Genomic DNA, 21,866 nt, shown 5'->3' on the forward strand with positions numbered 1-21,866 from the left:
TCTCAGCCTCGGCGGCTGTAATTTTGACACAGAAATTACCTTAATTAAGTTTGTTGATTCCCTATAGGATCTCAATGTGAGGCGTTTAGCATATTTTACACTATTTATGTGCAAAAATTAAAAGGACGACGTGACGTGTCAAAGCTATTAGATATAAATCTGTAGAATTCCACCAGAGACCCTGCTGACTTATGGACTTGCTGTAGCTTTTTTTTATGATTCCAAAACATAAATTCAACTGAAGCACGTTAAAAAAAGCCTCCACCTTCGCTATGGCGGCTGAAACCCTGGGCCCTCCCATGATTGGCTCTCACCGCAGAACATTCTTGCACAAGCTGCCAATGAGGTGTGTCCCCATGCCATGCTTTTGGCTCGCCTGGTGCTCCATCTGCACTCCCCCAATAAGTCTTCTGACGTCCTTCTTTGCCACGATTTACACTGCGGCCGATGGCTGCCGATGGCGGTGACTAATTTGCACGCGAGCCACCTTTGATTGAGTTCACAGCCCTTATTTACAGGCTGTCTATTTTAAGAAAAGCAGGCATATGTCTGGGACCTGAGTGTTGTGGAACCAGGCGGGCCCCGCTCCTGCTGTTCTGAAGTTGTGCGTATGTGCGTGAGGGTGGGGGGGGGGGAGATGTCAGCCTACCTCCCCGGGTGTGTGCAGTCAGTCGGCCTCAAGGCCCTGTCGTGTTTCTATATTTTCATATGTTGGGAAACATTTATATTTATGTTCATGGTTCACTGGCAATGCAAATGTGAAGACATCCAGCGGGTACGAGCAGTGAATAATCTAAATGACTATAGGTTAAGCCTTTTGTATGCACAGTAACGACATTTGTAATATTGCTGGTGCTATGCGAGGCATTTCAGACGTGACGGGTATGCTCCGGAGCAGAGCCGTCCTGAAAGGTGCAGCTCGTTGGTATCCGCGGCATGTGAGCAGGACTGAAAATTAGTGGCTATTTTGACTCGCATCTCCTCGACAGCTGTCTGCCCACCGCTGTGGTGCAGTCGCAAATTCCAGTCGCGAATGCTGTAATTGGGGTGTAACCCACAAACAAAAATAAAGGAAAGAGAAAAAGCGCCGACGCCTTAGAGGATACAGTGATGTGGGGTGACCTTTTTTAATCTGGGAATACACCTCAATTTCCAAAACAAGTCGCTATCCCTTCTTGGATTTCATTATCCTCATATACATGTTTTAACTTCATACATCAACTACATTAAAAGCTGCTCAAACTTTCAGAAATGCAATCTGGTTCTGACACGCACTGTCACTCTGTTGGCAAATCGACTCCACGACATCCACCATTTATCCACAACACGCACAGCACATTGTTTCTCTGCTGTTCCTCTTCCAAACTCCCCATAACTGACCGGACTTGTCCTTCCTTTGTTTTCTCTTTGTGCTGCAGCTCTCAACTATGAGAACGTGCTAGAGACCGGCTCGGAGACAGAGGAGGACGACAAGCTGCCCGTCTCCGAGGAAGACCCTATGATCAACGGCTCGGGCAGCCCGGCCAGCCTCACCAACCCGGACGCCTCGCCGCGCGCCGAAAGCCACGGCCTGCTGACCAAGGAGGAGGAGGACGACGAGATGCGCGACAGCGGCGTGGAGCACATCTGGCCCGACAACGACATGTTGAGTGCCTCAGTGGATGGTACTGGTAAGTGTCTTGAATTAGATATGAAGATCAACTTGGGCATGGAAGGGAAACAGATGATTTCTTATTTAAATAAAAACATCTCTGTTCATATTTCAAACCCTAAAAACCCTCCAGGTGAGCTGTCAATCACAAAAACAACCACTAAGCTGACTTTCAGATACTTTATTGTGACTGTGTGCACCTCCTGCCACTCGTGGTATCGTCTTATGGCGTAAACCCCCCCCCCCCCCCCATCTGGTGCCTGAGTCGACTCAAACAAACCCCAAAGAGCGTTCTGCAAACACTGCTTGAGCCAGGTCTGACAGTGGAAGCCCCAGTGACGCTCCTGCAGCAGCTAGAAAGACAGACATGATTTTCTTTGTTTTCTGTGAGCAACAGAGACCGTTTGTATTAATATTTACAGCAATGTGTAACCTCATGAAGAAAAAAGAAGCCTGCGAGATGCAGAAAGGCAAAAGGCAACAAGAGACGTGATTCCCTCTGCAGGAAATGTGAGATGAGAAGTTGTATCAGGCAAATTGTATCAGTGTTTATAGTAATTCAATAACCTCCCCCCCCCCCCCTCAACAATGACTGACGCCATGTGATACCTCCTCCCTCACAAGCTGCCTAATCCCAGGCAGGTGATACCTCCACCAACTTGACTGACTTATGGTCTCGTGCCTCACAGCTCTGATTGCAGGGGCCCCAGTCACGGATGCTTGAAAGATAAATACTTTTAATTAGGGGGCAGGGTATAATCATTAAAGGAAGCCAGACTGCTGCAAAAAGTCATTAACAATCTTAAATGAAATTTTTATTTTTATGATAGCCATTTACATGTATAATAAGAGTCAATGATTCTTGGAAGCATGTGACAGGAACAGAGTACGGCGAGAAGTCATGTAAGACAGCCCATTTAAATGAGCCAGGCTCTCGCTATTCATTTCTGCTAATGAACTGGCTGTGCACACTGCCGAAAAACGGGGGAACATTCAGCAGTCTTAAATTTTAATATGGGGGAAAATTGCACATTTATTAGGGGGTGGGAGGGAAAAAAACTATAGTGGGTATCAGCATTTGCTTCTCCTAAATAACACTTCATGTTGGTTCCTTGAGGGGGAGGGAGAGAAGACAGTTTGGTAAATAAATCAAGATAAAGGATAAACAAGCTGTCGTTGCATACGGTAATTGTTTATTTGATAAAGACCTGCGGTGCCATAATGTCTGTAATTCAACTATGTTGCAATTCCCAGATAATATGCTTCTTGTGTGATAAAGCGTCTGACATATTTCAGAGAGCAAGTCAAGTTCATTAGAGCATTTGGGAGTCTCTTTCCCAATCTTGCGGGTGCTATGTTTCCCAGCCTGTGTGTGTGTGTTTTTCTCTCTCTCTCTCTCTTCCTCGGTGCCTAAGTGTCTACAGTGATACCTCAGCACATAACTGAGGCCTGAGATAAGTTCGCACCCTCCCTCCTTCCTCCTCGGACCGATTTGCTCGTCACTCTATCACACACAGGTCTCGGAAGCGTGAGTCAATGTAGCTGATCCCGGGGCCGCGGGAGTTTGAGGAGTTGAAGAATAAGCCCAATAAAATGTTGCCCTGAGACACAAACACGCCCTCTTTGGACGTATTAAATACACAACTCATGAGCTAAATGACTTTCGGAGACGTATCTGCTGCGTGTGTGTGTGTGTGTAAGAAGGGAAAAACAAAACAAGAAGTTTATCACTGAGCGGCGGCGTCTGATTCCAGGGCACAATCAGAGTCTTGTGTCTGGCATTGTCCTTGACATTCCTTCATCCCACAGTGAGGCTGGACACGATGTGCTGGAAAGTATGACATCATTATTACTGACAGACATTTTCAAAATAAATCACCTGCGTTTTAAAACCCCTCCGCAGGGCGTCAGGATTTCTGACTTCACGTCGCAGGCTGTAGACATTTCTTTCACTCTTGTTCATCGGATTGTGGAAACATATTTTGTTCCCTCCATTGTTCTAAAACACAATCTTTCTCATTTTAAAACAAGAAAGGAAGGTGATCCTTGTTTTTCTTTGTCAGGTTTTATTAATTTGTCACCTCTTCTATCCAGGAGTAAGTGCAGCGTTTCTGATCCCTGCCAAGAGAAGAAATTCAGACGCAAACACTTTTCTTTGGCTGTAAAATGAAGGGATGGAACACTGACACAAAATATCTACTATCATCTCCTTCAATCTAAAAATATCAGAATTGGCCCAAGCTCCTTAACGAAAAAAATCTGTTTTAATAAAACCTTTCTTTATTTTGGAGGTTCTGAAACTGTTAAATTCTTTACTCAAACGTGACAGATTCAGGATGAATGAGGCCAAACGCACAAAGGCAGAACTTTAAAAGCAACAGTGACCGGCCATAAAAGCAGGAATGTTTTCAAAATAAACAGCATCAGAGCTGCTATGAAAATAGGTGGAATTATGGTCTGGCCCACGGTATTCTGGACTCCTCCTGGGTCCAGTGTCAGCTCTCCGACCTCAACATCGCTCTTCAAGGAGGTGTGTACCTTACCGCCTCAGGTCTTCTGTGATTTACTGCTGACAAAACACGCTCCTCCAGCATTTAGTGGACACTTTCATCCAAAATGCTTTCCATGACCAAGAATAGGCACATATTTGTGGCCTAAAGGACTCCAGAAGAAATCAAATCCCTCGTCTTTTCTCTTTTTTTGGTTTCTCCGTGCTTTTCTTTTTCGACGAGATAAAGTCATGAAATGGGTCAAATCTTTTTTTTTTTTCCTCTCTGTTCAGCAGCAGCTTTTCTTTCCCTATTGAAAGAGCAGGCGCCCGGCTCACCGCGATCACACTTTGTCCCGTTTGAATGAGTTTCAGGACCGGCACTGGTGCGTGCACGTATATGTGTGTGCCAGAGGCCGCAGTGGAGAGGTGTATGTGGTATTAGCCTACCTCCTGCTGGAAGCGGCAGTCCCCCTCCCTTTCAGACCACAGATAACAAAAGTTTTCCAAGGTAAATAGGGGGAGAACGGAGGACCAGTAAATCCCACTGGTCATCCCTCTTGCGTCAGACCCAAAGTATGCGGCCAAATTTGATTACCCAACGCAAACACGGTGCCTACAAGGACACAGAGATGTGAGGGAGTTCTGACCATGTTCAGAGGGAAAGGGGGGGGGGGGGGGGGTGCAAACATGCTGATACCTGATACTTGTGGGTATATTTTAATCTGCGGTGGAGGAGTTTTTGTTTTTTTATCTGTTTTGTTTTGTCATAGCTTAATTTATGTCGTTAAAAGCCCATTTATTTTCTCATACTGCGCCTGTGGTTGTGATGCCGCTTGGCAGACGTGCAATCAAATGTACAGAGAGAGAAAAAGACGAGGGGGGAAAAAGAGCCCAGCGAGGGGAAACTTAAACTAGGACATACCCCTCCAGAACAGTCTGTCATTATTCTATGGAGCCATTGACAGGGGTATTTATCATTTCACTGCAGACGCCAAAATCTTTAATTTCAGGACAACCCTAAATTGCAAGCCTCAGAAAGCATTCCACAACTATTAAGCCCATTGTTTCCAACTAAAAATAAAAAATCCTTTTGCTTCTGGCTTTTGTGCGGAGTAATGTAAGCAGGATAACATTATTATCAACAATACACCCACAACCTTTCCTGTAATATCTCAGCCAGGTTTCTCAATGTAGGCGCTCATCCTGGTTTAATAGCCATGGGACAGTGGGATACATCAGATCCTGCTGTGGACTGGGAAAAAAAAAAACTCCAAATCTTCACAATGCAACACTTGTAATGTCCTTGCAGGAGCAGCAGAGCAGGAACAGATGCGTGTTAGACACACAATGCAGGTTTTTTTTCCCCGTTCCCTTTTCTCTTTTTTTCTAACAACACAAAAGCCCCCATGTTCTCGGAAGCACCTTGATTTAATTTTTACCGGCGACGCGGGAAGGAGGGACCAGGGGCTCCTTAAGCTGATTGTCCAGTCAGTGTCCTCCTGTTGACCGTGGAGGGGATGAATATGTCAGAGGGGGGGGGGTTGTTTATGAGCCTGTCAGCAGCCCACCGTTTATTTACTGCCTGGACTCACCTGTGCCAGGACGATATCTGCCCGTCCACACAGACACACGCCGCCATTATCCTGATTGGCAGTAAGAACTAGTTCTGCTCAAACAAGCGCTCCTGGAGGTGCGGTTATCCAGCACATCTGAGGCAGGAGCAGTTGAGCTCGGGCGGGTGGAGACAAGAAACCAGAACTCTTCTGTGCCACGTCGCTGTTTTCTTTTTTATGACAGGACGTTAAAACGTGATGATAAACGATATGAGACTGATCCATCAGTGAAAATACAGTATTACATGTTCATATTTATGTCTAAGAGTGTTCCACGTTTGGAAAAGTAAAGGATTCCTTGTGTATTTTCAATTGCAATTCGATCTTTTAAGGATTAAAACCCCTAAAAAAAAGGGGCTTTGAAATAATAGCTTTCCGGTTTAACTGTTTCATTCTCCACCAGAAAGCATTAATTCTTTGTCTCCTCCCACCTGAGGTTAACCCCGACCAATGAGGTTATTTCTGCCTCCCGAGCGGCTCTGCCCCTGAGAGATGTTTGTGCAACTAAAACTCTTAATTTGTGGTCGAGGCTTGTATTCTTATTGTCAGCAGCAACGACGTTAACTCTCTGCCAGGGATTGCGGTGAATGGAAAAAAAAAGAAAAGAAAAGAAAGGGAAATAAAAAATGCAACGCGCCGGATAAAAGCATCCACCAAGTGACATATGATAAAACGAGCGTGATCCTGCATGCGGAGGATTGCAGCGGCGTCACAGCCGGGGAGTAATAAGCTCAGGCTGCGTGTTGGCTGGAGCTCTGTGATTGCTCAGGTGGATGTGCTCCACGTTGTATTTAATCACTCTGTTTGGCGATTGAAGCTTTCTCCGCCTCCCCCGTCGCCTGTTGTCATGTTAAAGGTAAATAAGTCACTGTCTGGCACAGATGATAGCATTCATTAGGCATGCCGAACAAAACTGCCGGCGTGCCACGATGCACAGCGACGCCTTTTATTGCTTTCTCCATATACCTTCGTCTTAAACGCCTCATTGTCGGCGTTTGATGCTTTGGGACGCAGAGGCACTCGCCCTCCCTTCCCTCACCCGCTCATCCCCCCTTTCTTTCTTCTCTCCTCTGTTTGTGTGCAGATGAAATAAAAGATGACTTTGACAACATGGGGCCTGACACCACTTTGCAGGCAGTTGGAAACGGTACAGGTGAGTCCACTCAAGATGTTGAATTTGTGTTTTGCTGTTGTGTGTTTCCACTCTTCTCTTGTGGGACATGTTTATCCTGACCGTCTTCTTCCCTGTGGGATCTGACCCCAAGTCAGCTACCACCTTTTTTTTTTAAATAACAACAAAACAATGACATCCCAAAGCAGTAATCTGCAATTAGTGGGAGAATCGTGTCCCGCTGACACAATGACAACAAAGACAAATCCCTGGAAGTGCATTCTGATTTATGGAACCTTTGATTACACGTGCCGTTTTTTTAGCTTCCCTAGTAAGTCTGCGTCCTGTCGCCTGCTCCCGGTGGGAGTAAAGCCTACCTGCCATTTTTCATTAAGCCACCAAAGCTGATTTGCAGCCACACCCCCCCTCCCTTCCATGATATCATCCTGGCCACCCTGACAATTGGCCCCGGATGCTGTTAGAATAAACCAAACTCACCCCACAGAATGCCACGCAGCCCTGCCTCAGAGCCCCCCCCCCCCCCCCCCCCCCCCTTCAGCTCTAATTACTATGACTTTGTGCTCGTGGTGTTTTATACTTCACTTTTACTTTTTTCCCCACTCCCTCTCTCTCTCGCTCACTGAAAATCCAAGCAGAGCAAATGTTTTCCATTTTGCTTAGAGGACTTTTTTGAAACAATACTGTAGAAGCTCGCAGCCACTACATGACATATGATTCCATTTAGAGAGATGAGGAGTTTGATCGCGTCCCGGTGCCCGAGCACACTTTGATCCAGGTGATTTCCTCCCTTTCGCTGAAAGAGAAGCCATTTCTCCTTTTTAAAAGAATAACGTTAGGTTTATACTTTTCATCCGGAAAGACTCGAAAAGAAAAAGGCGATGGCGAGGAAAGAGTTTCTCGCTCTATTTGCTCGAATGATCCCCGATCCAAAAAGTGATCGCACCGAGCCACACCCTCCTCACTCAGCACTTCATCTTACACAACCATAAAAAAACAAACAATGAGTCTCTTACAATCAGCCGAGCCGTCTTCAAAAACCCCGACGGATCATCTAATGAGAACGAGGTAAACGATTCCATCACGCTTATCAAAAGAATCCATTGGCACCGATGACATTTTGGTGCCATTTTTGACAAGCGAACATCTTCCACCTTGACCTTTCGCAAATTGGGCCGAGGAGTCATCACGGGCGAACAAATCGCTCTTTAAACCTCACCTTGGCTCACGCTCTAAAAGCCTCATTAACAGGGGCTGAGGTCTGATGAGGCTTCATTCCTTTTTTTTTTTGTGGTTCACGTAGCCAAACAGCCTCCAGAATCTCTAGGATGTAAACAGTGTGTGTGTGTGTGTGTGTGTGTGTGTGATTTTTGAAAGTCGGCCATCCCCTTGACTAATGAAGGCTGCTGATTTCTTTTAGCTCTGGTTTGTTTTTGGAGGCAGCTATCTCCACGCTGCAGCTTAAGAGTTTCCCTGAAGAGAGGGGACTGGGAAATAATTTGAGAAAACGCATTGTGTGGCCTCAGCACTTTGGCTGGCTTAAGACACATTCCGCCCAGCGATGGCAAAAAGCACGTCTCTGTCTTTTCTTTCTCTCTGTTTTTTTCGCGCTGGTTTGTGGTTTGGCCTTGATAATCTGTTCAACACAGAATCAACAAAAGCCACAATCTCTTGATTGACCTTACATGTGAAAGTCGATACGAGGAAACGTGGCTCTGTTGCCGATTAACTCCGGCTTCTGCTTGTATGAGCGTCTCTCCTTTTTTTTTTTTATTTTACAGCCCTTAACAGAGAATCAGATTTTCTGTCATGAGTAAATGAGCTGAAGTTTGAGTGAAGTTTTTCTGCACGTTGCTCCTCAGCAGCTCATGGTAGCCGCCTTATCTCTGACTTCTGGCCGGATTAAGTTACAGTTCTTATTTTAGCCGTCATGGCGTGACAAGCAAACCCAGTAATTCAGATGTATTCTCCCCAAAGCACTGCTGTAATGTGTTAGGGCGGCTGTCCTCATCGCATTTCCACCAAGATGTTCCCAATATCCTCCTGTAAGACATTTCTCTGGAGAAGAAAATGAATCCAATTTATTCCTCTCTCTCCCTTTCTCTCCCCCCCTGCCTCCCCTTCAGTCAAGAGCGTGGATTGCACTTCAGAGTTCGAGGACTTCTTCTCCAAGCGGAAGCTGGACGACGGCGACAGCCACGTGGTGAGCATCGCAGAATACCTGCAGCGGGGCGACACCGCCATCATCTACCCCGAGGCCCCGGAGGAGCTGTCCCGCCTGGGCACGCCGGAGGCAACTGGCCCGGAGGAGAACGGTAAGAATCCTGCGAGGGGAAGGTGGGAGGGGTCAGAGGTGGATGTAGCAACCAAATAATATCTGGGGGAGGAAAAGAACAGGTGTGAGCGTCTGTGAGAGCAAAGGCAGCTTGTTTCAAACTTCCATAGAACATCTAACATGTTCCTTAAGAACCCCACTGGCACTGTCATACCAAATAATCGAATGATACTTCATTATCAGACTTTTAATATAAAATTCAAAACCCTTTTGGTGGTGATATTGAACTTGAAGCCCGAGTGTTGCAGTAACAGAGCAGCAGGCGAGGTAAAAAAAAAAAGGAAAGGGAAAGAAAGGAAAGTCTGAGCCGAGCAGCAGCTCTTCACACTGACACGACCCGGCAGCTGTTGGTCCCACAGATTCGCCGGATGCCTCGGTGTTTACCTACAGTCTTAAGCAACAGCTGGGCAGGGGCTTGAAATCAGATAGTGCACCTCCGAAGCCCCCGAAAGGAAAAAAACTGAGGGGGGGGGGTTGAATTGGAACGGGCCCATAATTCAAGCTTCATGACACGACGAACACGTTGGGGAGAATTGCAATAAAGTGTGGAAAGTTTAAAACAATTAGGAAGCTGCAAGAAAAAATCGTGTGTGGCGAGTTTCTCCGCGTACAACTTTCTACGTGTGTGTGTGTTTGTGTACATGCAGTGTCATGATGTTTGCTACTATGTCGAGGAAACTGACTGAGTGTGTAGTGCGAGTGCTGCACAAGTGTGTGTGTGTTTGTGTGTGTGTGTGTGTGTGTGAGGAGTCGGGAGGAGGCCGTAGTGCAGCGGATGCCAGCCTGACACTGAGGCTCTCATGTGGAGCAGATTGCAGAGATAACTCCCATACCACTCTGGGCAGCCCGCCCGTTAGCTGCCATTGATTCGCTGACCTTTTGGCCCGCTTTCCCTTCCCCTTCCTCCCCTCTGCCCCCCCTCCTCCTCCTCCTCCCGCTGTCTCCCGTGCAGACCTGCCACCTGGAACGCCAGATGCCTTCGCCCAACTGTTGACCTGCCCCTACTGCGACCGGGGCTACAAGCGTTTGACATCGCTGAAGGAGCACATCAAGTACCGCCATGAGAAGAACGAGGAGAACTTTGCCTGCCCCCTGTGCAACTACACGTTTGCTTACCGCACTCAGCTCGAGCGGCACATGGCCACACACAAGCCCGCGAGGGATCAGGTGAGCCAAGTTTAAATATGATTTTTGTTCCCCTCCTCTTCCTGTTCCTGTCCCCATATTTCATTTCACTTCTAATATGCTCTGATCCCTCAGAGAAGAGATCATTTTTTTCTGATTGGCAATCATTATTAATTTTTCATGGCATTTTGAAGATGCAGATCCTTTAATGGTAATAACTTTAATTGAGGCCCTAAATGGTTTTTTGATGGCCCTCCCTGATATGATTTTCCAGTCTCATGTTCACGATCGAATGATTGTGTTAATTTCCAATTTGGAAATTTTTATCAGCTCCTTAACTTCACTTCACTCCTGGCCTTTAATGTTCTTCTGGTGCAGCCTGCAGACGTAGTACTCCATCAAACTCCACCCACCCCCCCCCGCCCCCCCCGCTTCTAATTTCATGCACTGCATAAACATCTGTGTAGACGTGAACGTTCTCGAGCGATTTATATCCAACATGTCTGAAATATAATTTGAATGTGTGAGCGGATAGCATGAATCACCTTAAAGTCCTGTGAGGTGAAAAAATCACCCAGCTGTCACGGGCGTTTAACTCGCTCGTCAGCTTTAAGTCGGAGATGCGAGGTGAAATAGATTGTGGCAAAAAGAAAAACTGCATGCTCTCAGAGTTCCTCACACATCGGGGGGATAATTACAACTTCTGAGTGAAGTCAAATCGGAGCAGTGCATTTTAAAGTCGATGGAGTCGGTGTTTGTGCGTTAAAGGAGGATTATGACCGAGGGATTTGTTTGAAAAATGACCTGAAGTTCAATCTACTTTTGTGATTTGGATAATTATTGGAAAACTCCAGGAAACAAACAAATGTGTTGTGTATTAAATTACATTCTAAGTCAAGATTTGAATTACCTGTGCCCTTTATAAACACAAGGAAAGAAAAGTCACTTTTACCTTATTTAATATTTTCATTGACTTCCTCCGCTAGCACCACTAGAACATTTTGTGTTCTCATAAAGAAATCAGCCGATCCCAGATGATATCATGCATCTCAGCGCTCAGTCGCAGGTCGTGGGGGCTGTGCTCTCTGAAGCGAGGATGACAGGCTCAGACTGGGGCTGATTTGATCAGATGTCAGCAGCCAGCACTTTCACCTGATCTACCAGCTGGGTGTAAACGTGAGCAGATGGGCCGGCCGAGTGAGCCGCCGTCCCAATCCTCATATTACAATGCTGCTGCTGCTGCTGCTCCCCTCCAGAGTCGAGGCCACAGCCAAACACTGCCATACAAGCGCCGTGGGTCCTGCCACAAAGCCGGTTATCTTGATTTGTAAATTAGCTGGATTGTTTAAAACGGTAATCCTCGAGCTGAGATGGAGGTGATGTCTCACTCCTTCTGAATCCTTTGTGGCAGGTTTTCTGTAGGTGGCGCTCTTTTCTTTGTCCTTTCAGTCAAACCCCCAAACCACGAACGTTAAAACATAATTTCCACCTCACCGTGTTTAGAAGATGAGGAAAAAATCTAAATGAGCATGTATTTATGTGAGAATTAACATTTGGCAATTAACAACTAACTAACAGGAGGACTCGGCAGCAATCAGATTAACATCAAGAATAATGTCCTGATAGGTAATCATGTGCCATGTTGTTCTGTCTTGTATGTTTACAAGCCTTAATGCTCCTCCTCCTCTTAAGCACTTAGCTGAAATATGACTAATTAGAGGTTATACATATGCAAACATCCAGTCGGGTCCCCGCCCACAATCAGCGGTGGTGGCGTTCGCACCGACAATGAGCCATGAAGGAGAGACGGAGCATTTTGCTGGTGCCATTCACAATTAAGAGCACGGAGCGATTGTGTCTTATTAGCAGTGGTGGCGAGACTAAACTTTACCGGGCAGGGGTCCTCGGGGGGGAAGTTAAGGGGATGGTGGTGGAGGTGGGGGCCCTGAAGCAGCTGTTGCTGTTTGTTTATGCAACTCAGCAACATACGAGCAGTGGGGTCCCTCTCCGGCGCTTGGCGGGGCCCCCGACTCTCCCCGCTTGATCTTTGAAGGTTGGGGCTGTTTGAACAATTCCTCCCAGTCCTCCCAGTGTCCTGTGCGCCACCATCTGTCTCCCCAGGAATGTGGGTAGAGTCAGCACACACCCCAGCATTTGTCAAGGCTGAACTGGGAGGAGGGAGTCGCCATATTTTTTTCCCCCTAGCGAGCTCTACAGAAAATGGGTCTTTCTTTTTTTGATTTATTTTTTATTTACTAACCATTTAACGTGCTCACCTCCCACTTGGAATTAATGGTTTAATGAGTGACGAGCCAGGTTTACACACCCAGGGTTGCTGTTGTTGCTGGTTCTTATTTTCTTTTTTTTCCTTTTCAGAGAACAGGCCTTGTTTGAATTGCAAATTTGATGGATTGCAACTGATGTTTACCTTTGAACAGTGAATCAAGGCTGCGCCTATATGCTCTGTTCTGTATCCTAAGATTATTAAAGAGACATTTGAGGTCTTTCAAAAAGCCCCAACTACCGAAAGACATTTGAGGCTGTTCTGAAAAAGTACAAAGTGTAATTCAAATTGCTGTGAATACAGGTACGCAGGGCGAGAGCGCTCACAGACCACTCTGAATACCTTTCAGACTGATTAGGCCCAAATTAATTGAAAAGCAGATCAGATCGCTGGTTGTAATGAGGGGGAAACGCTGTAAAAAAAAAGAAAAAGTCTCTTTTCATTTATTCTTTTTATTCTGCGCTGCCAAATTCTAAAGGCATGCCTCCTTTGGCTGAGGAGCCAGGAAATTAAAAAGTATGTGATTCTCTCTGTTATCACCGCCGCTGCCTGTAGTCGCCCGGCGGAGGCGGGAGGAGGAAGCCAAGACGCTTCGCTGGCGACAGGAGCCGTTTGGCTTGTTGTTTGTTGTCATGCCGACCAATTGTGGTTATTTACTGAACTCTCACCTCAAAGATATGTGTGCGTTTTTATTTCAACCTGGATTCTCCCTCTGTCTCCCTCACAGCACCAAATGCTCAACCAAGCCGCCAGCAACCGCAAGTTCAAATGCACCGAGTGTGGCAAGGCCTTCAAATACAAGCACCATCTGAAGGAACACCTCCGGATTCATAGTGGTGAGTGGCCAGATATCTGCCCCCCCCTCTGAATATTCATCTACATGATTTAAGAACGCCATGAATCTGCAGAAATTCCTCATGGCTTTTTTTGGACCCTCCCTGTTGTTAATGGACACTGAACTCATTTCATTTTACTTTAATTACATTTCCAAAAGTATTTTCCTTTGCCTTATGTAAAGAACTTTGATTTGCCTTTTTGTCAAATTAGATATTGAGCTGACCCTGGCACGTCTGCTCAGATGTTGTTAAAATGTCCATGTTGAGTTATGTTCAACAGTAAAATACAAGCAACCCGCTTGATTGTATTGTTCATATAAGCCTATGATTTTTTGTATAAGCCGTCTGACACCATATATTTTTTTGTTTCAGGTGAAAAACCGTATGAGTGCCCCAACTGCAAGAAGCGTTTCTCCCACTCGGGCTCATACAGTTCCCACATCAGCAGTAAAAAGTGCATTGGCCTGATTGCTGTCAATGGCAGGATGCGCAGCAACATGAAGACCGGCTCCTCCCCGACCTCGGCCTCCTCCTCGCCCACCAACTCCGCCATCACCCAGCTGAGGCAAAAGCTGGAGAACGGCAAGCCGCTCGGCCACCCCGAACACAACAACCACATGAACATCAAGACCGAGCCCCTTGACTTCAACGACTACAAGCTGATGATGGCGTCTCATGGATTTGGAGCTCCGTTCATGAACGGAGGCATGGGAGGGAACAGCCCACTAGGGATCCACCACAACTCGACCGGCCAGAGCCCTTTGCATCACCTCGGAATCGCCGGACTCGATGCTCAGCTCCTGGGCTTCCATGGGCCGCTGGCTAACAACCTGAGTGAGGTGCAGAAGGTGCTTCAGATCGTGGACAACACTGTGTCCAGGCAGAAAATGGACTGCAAGCCGGAGGAGCTCTCCAAGCTCAAGGCCTACATGAAGGAGCTGGGGTCCCAGGTGGAAGAGCAGAAACAGGCACTGGCACTGTCTGGGGCTCAGGTTGGTCTTCCACTCGTCAATCACAACGGCGCCACCAAAAGCATCATCGACTACACGTTAGAAAAAGTGAACGAAGCCAAAGCCTGCCTCCAGAGCTTGACCACAGACTCAAAGAGACACATTAGCAATATCAAACGAGAGAAATCCAACCACATGCTTGAAGGAAGTGTGGAGGAGAAGGTGCAGGAAATGTTTACGCCTTACGCTTGCCAATATTGCAAAGAATCCTTCACCGGGCCAATACCTTTGCATCAGCACGAACGCTACCTGTGTAATATGAACGAGGAGATCAAAGCTGTGCTGCAGCCCAGTGAGAACCTGATGCCCAACAAACCAGTCATGTACATGGAGAAGAACAGCCACTTAACCTCCCCCATGTTGTCCGAGAAGGGATTTACTGGGCCCATTAACCCCTACAGGGACCACATGTCCGTGCTGAAGGCGTATTTTGCCATGAACATGGAGCCCAACTCGGAGGAGCTGCACAAGATTTCCATAGCGGTCGGCCTCCCTCAGGAATTTGTCAGGGAGTGGTTCGATCAGCGGAAGATGTATCATTACGCCACTACCAGAACCCCACCACTAGAGCACAGGAACCACACTGACATGGTTGTCGGAACAAATAACCACCACACTCCACCAAAAGACTCAAGGGCAGCTAGGTCACCTGTTTCACTTATCAAACCTGCTGACCACATCACGTCCCCCTCCATAGCAGAGCTCCACAACAACGTCAACAACTGTGACAACTCGCTGAGATATCTGAAAAACCACCAGTTCGGCGGCAGCACCAAACCTGCGGGCGAGAAGTTGGACCACTCCCGCAGCAACACCCCGTCCCCGCTCAACCTGTCCTCCACATCTTCCAAAAACTCCCACAGCAGCTCCTACACTCCAAACAGCCTGACGTCAGAAGACCTGCAGGCCGAGCCACTGGACCTCTCCGTGCCCAGGCTCATGAAGGAACCCAAGCACGCACTGACTGTCAAGAGCAGGTCTAAAGCCAACAGTATTACCATCGACCACAACAGCGTTCCGTCTCCCCGAGAGCACTTCGAAGAGCCTCTGAACCTGGCCTATCTCAAGAGGGACTTCTCAGGCTCGACCAACAACGGAAACCTAGAAAAAAGCACTAGCCCCATCTTCGGCATGAACCCGTTTGCTGGCAAACCCATGTACACGTCACTTCCGCCCCAGAGCGCTTTCCCACCGGCCACATTCATGCCCCCAATGCAGGCCAGCATCCCCGGTCTTAGGGGCTACCCGGGCATGGATCAAATGGGCTTCTTGCCACACATGGCCTACACTTACGCAGCAGGGGCGGCCACCTTTGCCGAGATGCAGCAGAGGAGAAAGTACCAGCGGAAACCAGGTTTCCAGGTAAATTAGCCACCTGTGGTTTTTGCTAAAGCCCCAGGCTCACTCAGAATCCCAAAAATGATCTGAACTCATTTCTGTGCTAATTGAAAATGACTTCAGAGTCAGGAGAGGGACAGGCTCACCTCAGGTAGACCGAGCTGGCAGAGGCACCGGAGATAAACATCTGCGACAAGAGCCCAGGGGTGAAAGAAAGAGGTGTCAAGGAGGACAGGGGACATTTTAGCCTAAAATTGATATTTCAGTAATACAATAACACGGATATCAGCCTGGGATGGAAGGGGGGGGGGACTATTTTAGTGCTGGTGCAGAAAATAATTAGGTTAATCAAACATATTACTCTTCAAAAAGCCAAAGATTAACCCGCAATCCCTCCCTAGTTTATCAATTTATACTTTTCAACCCTGAGAAAAATGCAGATTGAGCCTAAAAACAGTGGCGCAAATAAAACATCCACCAGCATCAGGTTCAGATAAACACCACGACGCAGCGGCCTTAGAATCTAATCTCAGCAAAGCTCTAATTGTTACCACTCTCCTCTGTAAATGTCTCTGCCGCTGTGTGTGGAATACATTAACGCTTCCCAGACTCCAGACGTCTTCCGGCTCGGGCCTGAACCCAGATATCTGCTTATTAAATATGGGTGAAAGGCCTTTGTAAGAAAATGACAAAGGTGAGCCCCGCAGCCGTGGAGCACTTCTCTGAAAATGTCCCCGTCGCAACTTTGCCGCATTTTAAAACAGAGAGCCGCAGCCAAAATGAGCTCCTACATGTGGATTAATAATGCACAGTCTCCATGTTCATTACGAGTGAATGCTAAGGGCTGTTTAACATAGAGGGAACCATTTTGATGAAGGGAGGAAAAAAAAGTATTAATAATGTTTCCTATTCTAAGTTATTAAATTAGATTTTAAAAATACAGCTACGGGGCGTTTAGTTCAAATTGATTGCAGAGTGATAGTGGCCCCTTCTTAAAACACAGTGCAGGGCTGTCCACACATTATCACACACACACACACACACACAATTATTAAAGAAAAGCTGTGGTGCCTCAATATTGGCCGTTAAGGTGCGCCCTCTGATTTGAATCATTTCGTGCTGTTTGGAGAATGTTCTGATATCGTTCCCCATCAATTCGACTTCAGGTCTAATCTTCATCGTAAAAGAGACGTTTAAAAGGAAACGAGCGAATTAACGCCCCCCCCCCCCCCCACCAAAATTACAACACGGCGTTATGTCACAGATTTTATTCCTCAGCTGAAAGTTTTATAAGAAATCAATGGTGGCGTGTGCCGGCGGTTAAAGATTCACGAGAGCGGGATTGTTTGGGAGGAAGGCTGCAGTTTACCGTTTTATTATAGTGACAATAATTAGGAGCTTTATATTATATATTATTTGACATATACTCAGTTATTTTAAGAATTTTGAAGTTCTTCTCCCAAATTTAGCCATAAATGACCTGATATTCTAGACACAGACTCATGTCAACAACTAATTTCTATGCTTCATAAGATGATATAAAATGATTGTCTTGTTTTATGAGTAAATAACAGTATTTTCATGAATCAAGCAGCAAATTGATTGTTATTTCTTTTGTCTTTTCTCTCTTTTTTTCTCCCTTGTTTTGTGGTTTCTTCTTTAAACAGGGGGACCTGCTCGACGGTACACAAGATTACATGTCAGGGCTGGACGACATGACAGACCCCGACTCCTGTCTGTCGCGGAAGAAGATTAAGAAGACCGAAAGTGGTATGTACGCGTGTGACTTGTGCGACAAAACATTCCAGAAGAGCAGTTCCCTTCTAAGACACAAATATGAACACACAGGTATATACTGTTCTAGACCCTTATTTTAAACCCCATGCTTTTTTTTTGTTCTAAATGTTTGTGTTTGCAAAATCCTCTCAGTATGAACCCTTATTACATGTCCCCACCCCCCCCACCCCTCCCTCCCAGCCCCCTCCTTCCCTCTTCTCTTTCTCTGTTTAACCCTTCAGTTGTATATGTAACGTGCTTCTTCATTGACAGGATTGAGATGCCATTGATTTGATTTCAAACAGTTATTTAAAAACGTGTGATGTGTTTTAAAAGCATTGTGTGTTCTTCTTAAAGTCAGTAATTAATGCAGGTGTAGGGAGACTACAGCTTTTCAAGTGATTGTACCCTTTATTTTCCAATCATATCCCGCTGTATTAACCATTTTGCTATCTCAAAAGACACACATCAATTCACCTCGATGTATAAAGCCAGCAAAAGGCTCCTAATGCCTTTATCGGCCCCATTATTGGAGATAGATCAGATCTCCAGAGCAGCGCTCAGAAGCTTCAGAGCGCTGATAACAAGTCTTTCATTATAGTTATTATACAGAGATCCTCTTTCTCTGGGTTGCATCATTTATTTCATCCGCTATCTGTAGCCTGAGCGCTCAGTGCTTTATGCAGCCTTCATGTTATCTGGTCTCTTATAAGAGGGAGGGAGGGGGGCGCACCGTCGGAACAGCGTGGCGAACTCTTTAAAACAAGCAAAAGAAAAAGGGCTGCGTTATCTCAACGTCGCCCCCTGCAGCTCGCTCAGGACACGGCGCTCTCTCTCTCTCTCTCTCTCGTGTGTGTTTGTCGCCGCGTGTTGTGTTGAGCAACACTACGAGGCTCAGAAGTGCAGGCGAAGCGGCCAGATGTTGGACAGAAGTGGCGCTTGAACGCCTGTTGGCGGGTGGGACGCGAGTGTCAGGGGGGAGTCATGTGATTTGTGTGAGCGGGGCGGCCATATTTCCACACGTGTCGAGCAGCAGTGAGGGAGAGAGCAGAGCCCAGATCAGACTTATTAGCTGTGGCAAACAAAGGCAGGTGACGAGTAAACAGTGTAAAAGCAGCCGGGCGGCCACAGAACAAGCCAGAGGACATTGATTTAGCCAGACAGTTTATGGCCTCGTGTCATAAAACCATCTCAGCCCTTGTGGCGAGCTTGGGTTTCCAGTTTCTGCCTCGGCATCCAAGCTCCCCGTCACATTTGGTAGACGGAGGAACCCAAAACCCAAAAACCTAACGGAGGCCCGGGCGTCACCATGAACTTGAATTGTGTTCGGAGATAAGCAGGGCGACCCCCTCGCAGCCCCCCCCCCCCGTCCTCCGGCCCATCCCGGATTTGTTTACTCCTTTAGTCGCGCCTCCTCTGTTTGTTTGCTTTGCAGTAGTTTATTTATGTTGCATCCATCAGCAGGGCACGCGGGCCTAGAATAAGTAGTTGTGGTGGAGTTTCTCCATGCTTTAACCGCGGGAGGGAATTTCCATAATGTAGGCCCGTGAATGCGAGCGCACTTTCTCATCTTGTTCGCAATTTGAATAAACAAATAGCCCCTAAGTCGGAAGTCAAAGTTGGATCTAATGCTCCGTGATGTCATTTTGCTCCATGCCATCCAATTCATCCCAGTTTTTCCCTTCAACGTTTTGCTTTCCTCCTGACTTGTGTAATTTGCTGTAGCAGCAGGACTACAGCGAGGCGGGCGACTCACCTCCCTGTTCTCTTCTTTTGTGTCTCCACAGGCAAGAGGCCGCACCAGTGCCAGATCTGCAAGAAAGCATTCAAACACAAACACCATCTCATCGAGCACTCCAGGCTGCACTCGGGGGAGAAGCCCTACCAGTGCGACAAGTGCGGGAAGAGGTTCTCTCACTCGGGCTCCTACTCGCAGCACATGAACCACCGCTACTCCTACTGCAAGCGGGAGGCCGAGGAGCGGGAGGCTGCCGAGCGGGAGGCCCGTGAGAAGGGCCACCTGGAGCCCACAGAGCTGCTGATGAGCCGGGCCTACTTGCAGGGCATGACACCTCAGGGTTACCCGGAGCTGGCCGAGCGCGAGGCCATACTGAGGCACGACGCGGTGAACGGAGGGATCAGAGAGGGACGGAAGGAAGTGGATGGAACGTACGCCAAGATGGGACGGAGGGAGGATGAGTTTGAGGAAGAGGAGGAGGAGATCAAGAGCATGGACACGGACCCGGACACGTTGAGGGACGAGGAGGAGAACGGAGAGCACTCGATGGACGATAGCTCGCTGGACGGCAAAACGGAAACCAAATCGGATCACGAGGACACGATGGAAGACGGCATGTAATCTGTGATGACGGCGGCGGCGGCGGCGTTTTCAAAAGCTTCCCAATCTTAAAAGTTTTAAGTTTCACACTTTCGGTTCAGTATTCTTACCTGCTCGGTTTAAAACACCGTTTTAAGCTGTACGTGCACGTGCCTGAAGCTTCCGGGAAGCTTTCTTTGACAGACTCCTCGGGGAAGGGGGGGAGAGATGTCTGCCAAACACGACATGGACTCAAAAATCAATCCGGAGGAGGCGTTGAGGGAAGGGAGGCATGGGTTTGTGAAATAAGCTGCATTATGCAAACCGAACAATGAATAAATGAATACATTTCAAAAAATGTACAGTACTAAGGCCTAAAAATATGTGTGGTGCTAACTTCCTCAAATAAACCCCTGTGTTCCATAGTATTTATAGCACAACTAGTGACTTGTACAAATTGCACTCCGCTTCTATAATCATGAACAAAAATAATAAAAAGTATTGCCTATGTATATATTTATACAGTGTTGGAAAAAGAGCAGTAGTGTCTGCGCTACAGTCCTTCGATATTACCTTTTGTTGTCACCTCCCTTCCTGCGGTGTCGTCTTTAGTTCTGCCCTGTCGCCCGGTCACCAACATCTCCAGCCACACTGCTCCGGCCTCTGGAATCTGCTTCACACGAAGGAATTTGAAAAACAAAAAAAAGACTGTACGAAGGAGCCCGGAGGGGATTTTTTTTTTTTGGAGAGGATGAATTTTTGAAAGAGACCTTCGTTTTAAGGGAAAATACAGTTTATGGACAGATGGTATTTGGGGGAGGAGGGGCGGGGGGGAGGAGAGAAAAAATGAAGGACGAAGCCTTTGTAAGGTGTTTTTGATAAGAAAAAAGAAGCCTTATATGCAAACCTTTTAACCTGTGTGTTTTCTGCAAGTGCCACCCTCGTATTGTGTAAAAGGAAGGTTACTTTTTTTCACCAGCTTCAGTATTATGAAATGGTTCATCGTTGTTCTTTGAAGCACCCGTGTCAGTATTAAGACTTATAGGCATCAGTTCCTTAGTTTACATTATGTTGTGCAATGTTTTCTCAGTTTCTTTTTTTCTTTTTAACTTTGTCAGTATTACACCAAACCATTTTTTTTTTATCTTATTTTGAAAACAGCAAATTGCATTCATTTTATTTGTAGGTTGAAAAAAAAAAAACATTATTTATGTGGCCCATTTTATATTTCCTAATTTTATTTATTTCATACTGTTGTGTACAGTACTATAGTTCTTCAATATATAGATATATTTTAGTAAAAAGGAACATGGTGTCGATCATAGGGGCAAATTTTACGTAAAGAGAGCATTTATTGTGTTTTGAAACATTGTGAAATGCGAAGTTTAATCTTATTTTATTTTATTTCATTTATTTTCCAGTTACTGGAAAATTCCAAATTTGGGAACTTTTATACAATTGTGAAAACACTGTATTTTCGACTGAAAAAATTCCACTTTCTTCATCTTTGTTTCTTTTTTTAAGCTAAAAAATGAAGAGGGACTGTTAAATACTATGTATGATATCATGACTGAAGAAGAATCTTTCCTGAAATGTCTTTGTAAAAGTATTATTGAATTCTTAATTTGTAATTTCTCTTGAAAATGACCCTGCTCGAATAAAAGTAGCCAAATTACAGAGTACCAAACCCCTCGGAGCCTCATGTTTATTCACCAGGAAACAAACTGTGAGGTTTATGCTTGGCATCGTCGGACTCGAGTCACTTCTCATTCTCCACAGAACGACACAAACTGGAAATCCTTCTCCTCTCGTTTCCAGTTTGTACCGAAACGCCGAGGACGGAGCTCTGCTTCTCATTATTATGTTAATTACACACAGTTTCAATTCACATTCCGAACTGGATCAAAGGGAATTGACCCGGCTGCTTATTATGTCTCATTCAGATGATAAACTCCAAACCA

The 21,866-nt window shown here is 46.4% G+C and overlaps 1 protein-coding gene across 2 annotated transcripts in view; it reads left to right on the forward strand.

Annotated features, from left to right (window-relative positions):
* The window catches only part of zeb2b (zinc finger E-box binding homeobox 2b), a 77,383-nt gene extending 55,791 nt beyond the window's left edge, over window positions 1-21,592 (forward strand). The window contains exons 3-10 of one of the 2 annotated variants that reach the window (XM_053417190.1): window positions 1,419-1,670; window positions 6,840-6,908; window positions 9,011-9,199; window positions 10,172-10,386; window positions 13,356-13,464; window positions 13,837-15,836; window positions 17,480-17,660; window positions 19,376-21,592. In XM_053417190.1, coding sequence (XP_053273165.1) covers window positions 1,419-1,670; window positions 6,840-6,908; window positions 9,011-9,199; window positions 10,172-10,386; window positions 13,356-13,464; window positions 13,837-15,836; window positions 17,480-17,660; window positions 19,376-19,947 — 3,587 coding nt within the window. In that variant the 3' untranslated portion in view covers window positions 19,948-21,592. The remainder of the gene's footprint in view (window positions 1-1,418; window positions 1,671-6,839; window positions 6,909-9,010; window positions 9,200-10,171; window positions 10,387-13,355; window positions 13,465-13,836; window positions 15,837-17,479; window positions 17,661-19,375) is intronic. The other variant, XM_053417191.1, reaches the window with a different exon arrangement.
* The last annotated feature ends 274 nt before the right edge of the window (window positions 21,593-21,866 follow it).

This window comes from Pleuronectes platessa, chromosome 24 (assembly GCF_947347685.1).
Source record: "Pleuronectes platessa chromosome 24, fPlePla1.1, whole genome shotgun sequence".
Lineage (NCBI taxonomy): Eukaryota > Metazoa > Chordata > Actinopteri > Pleuronectiformes > Pleuronectidae > Pleuronectes > Pleuronectes platessa.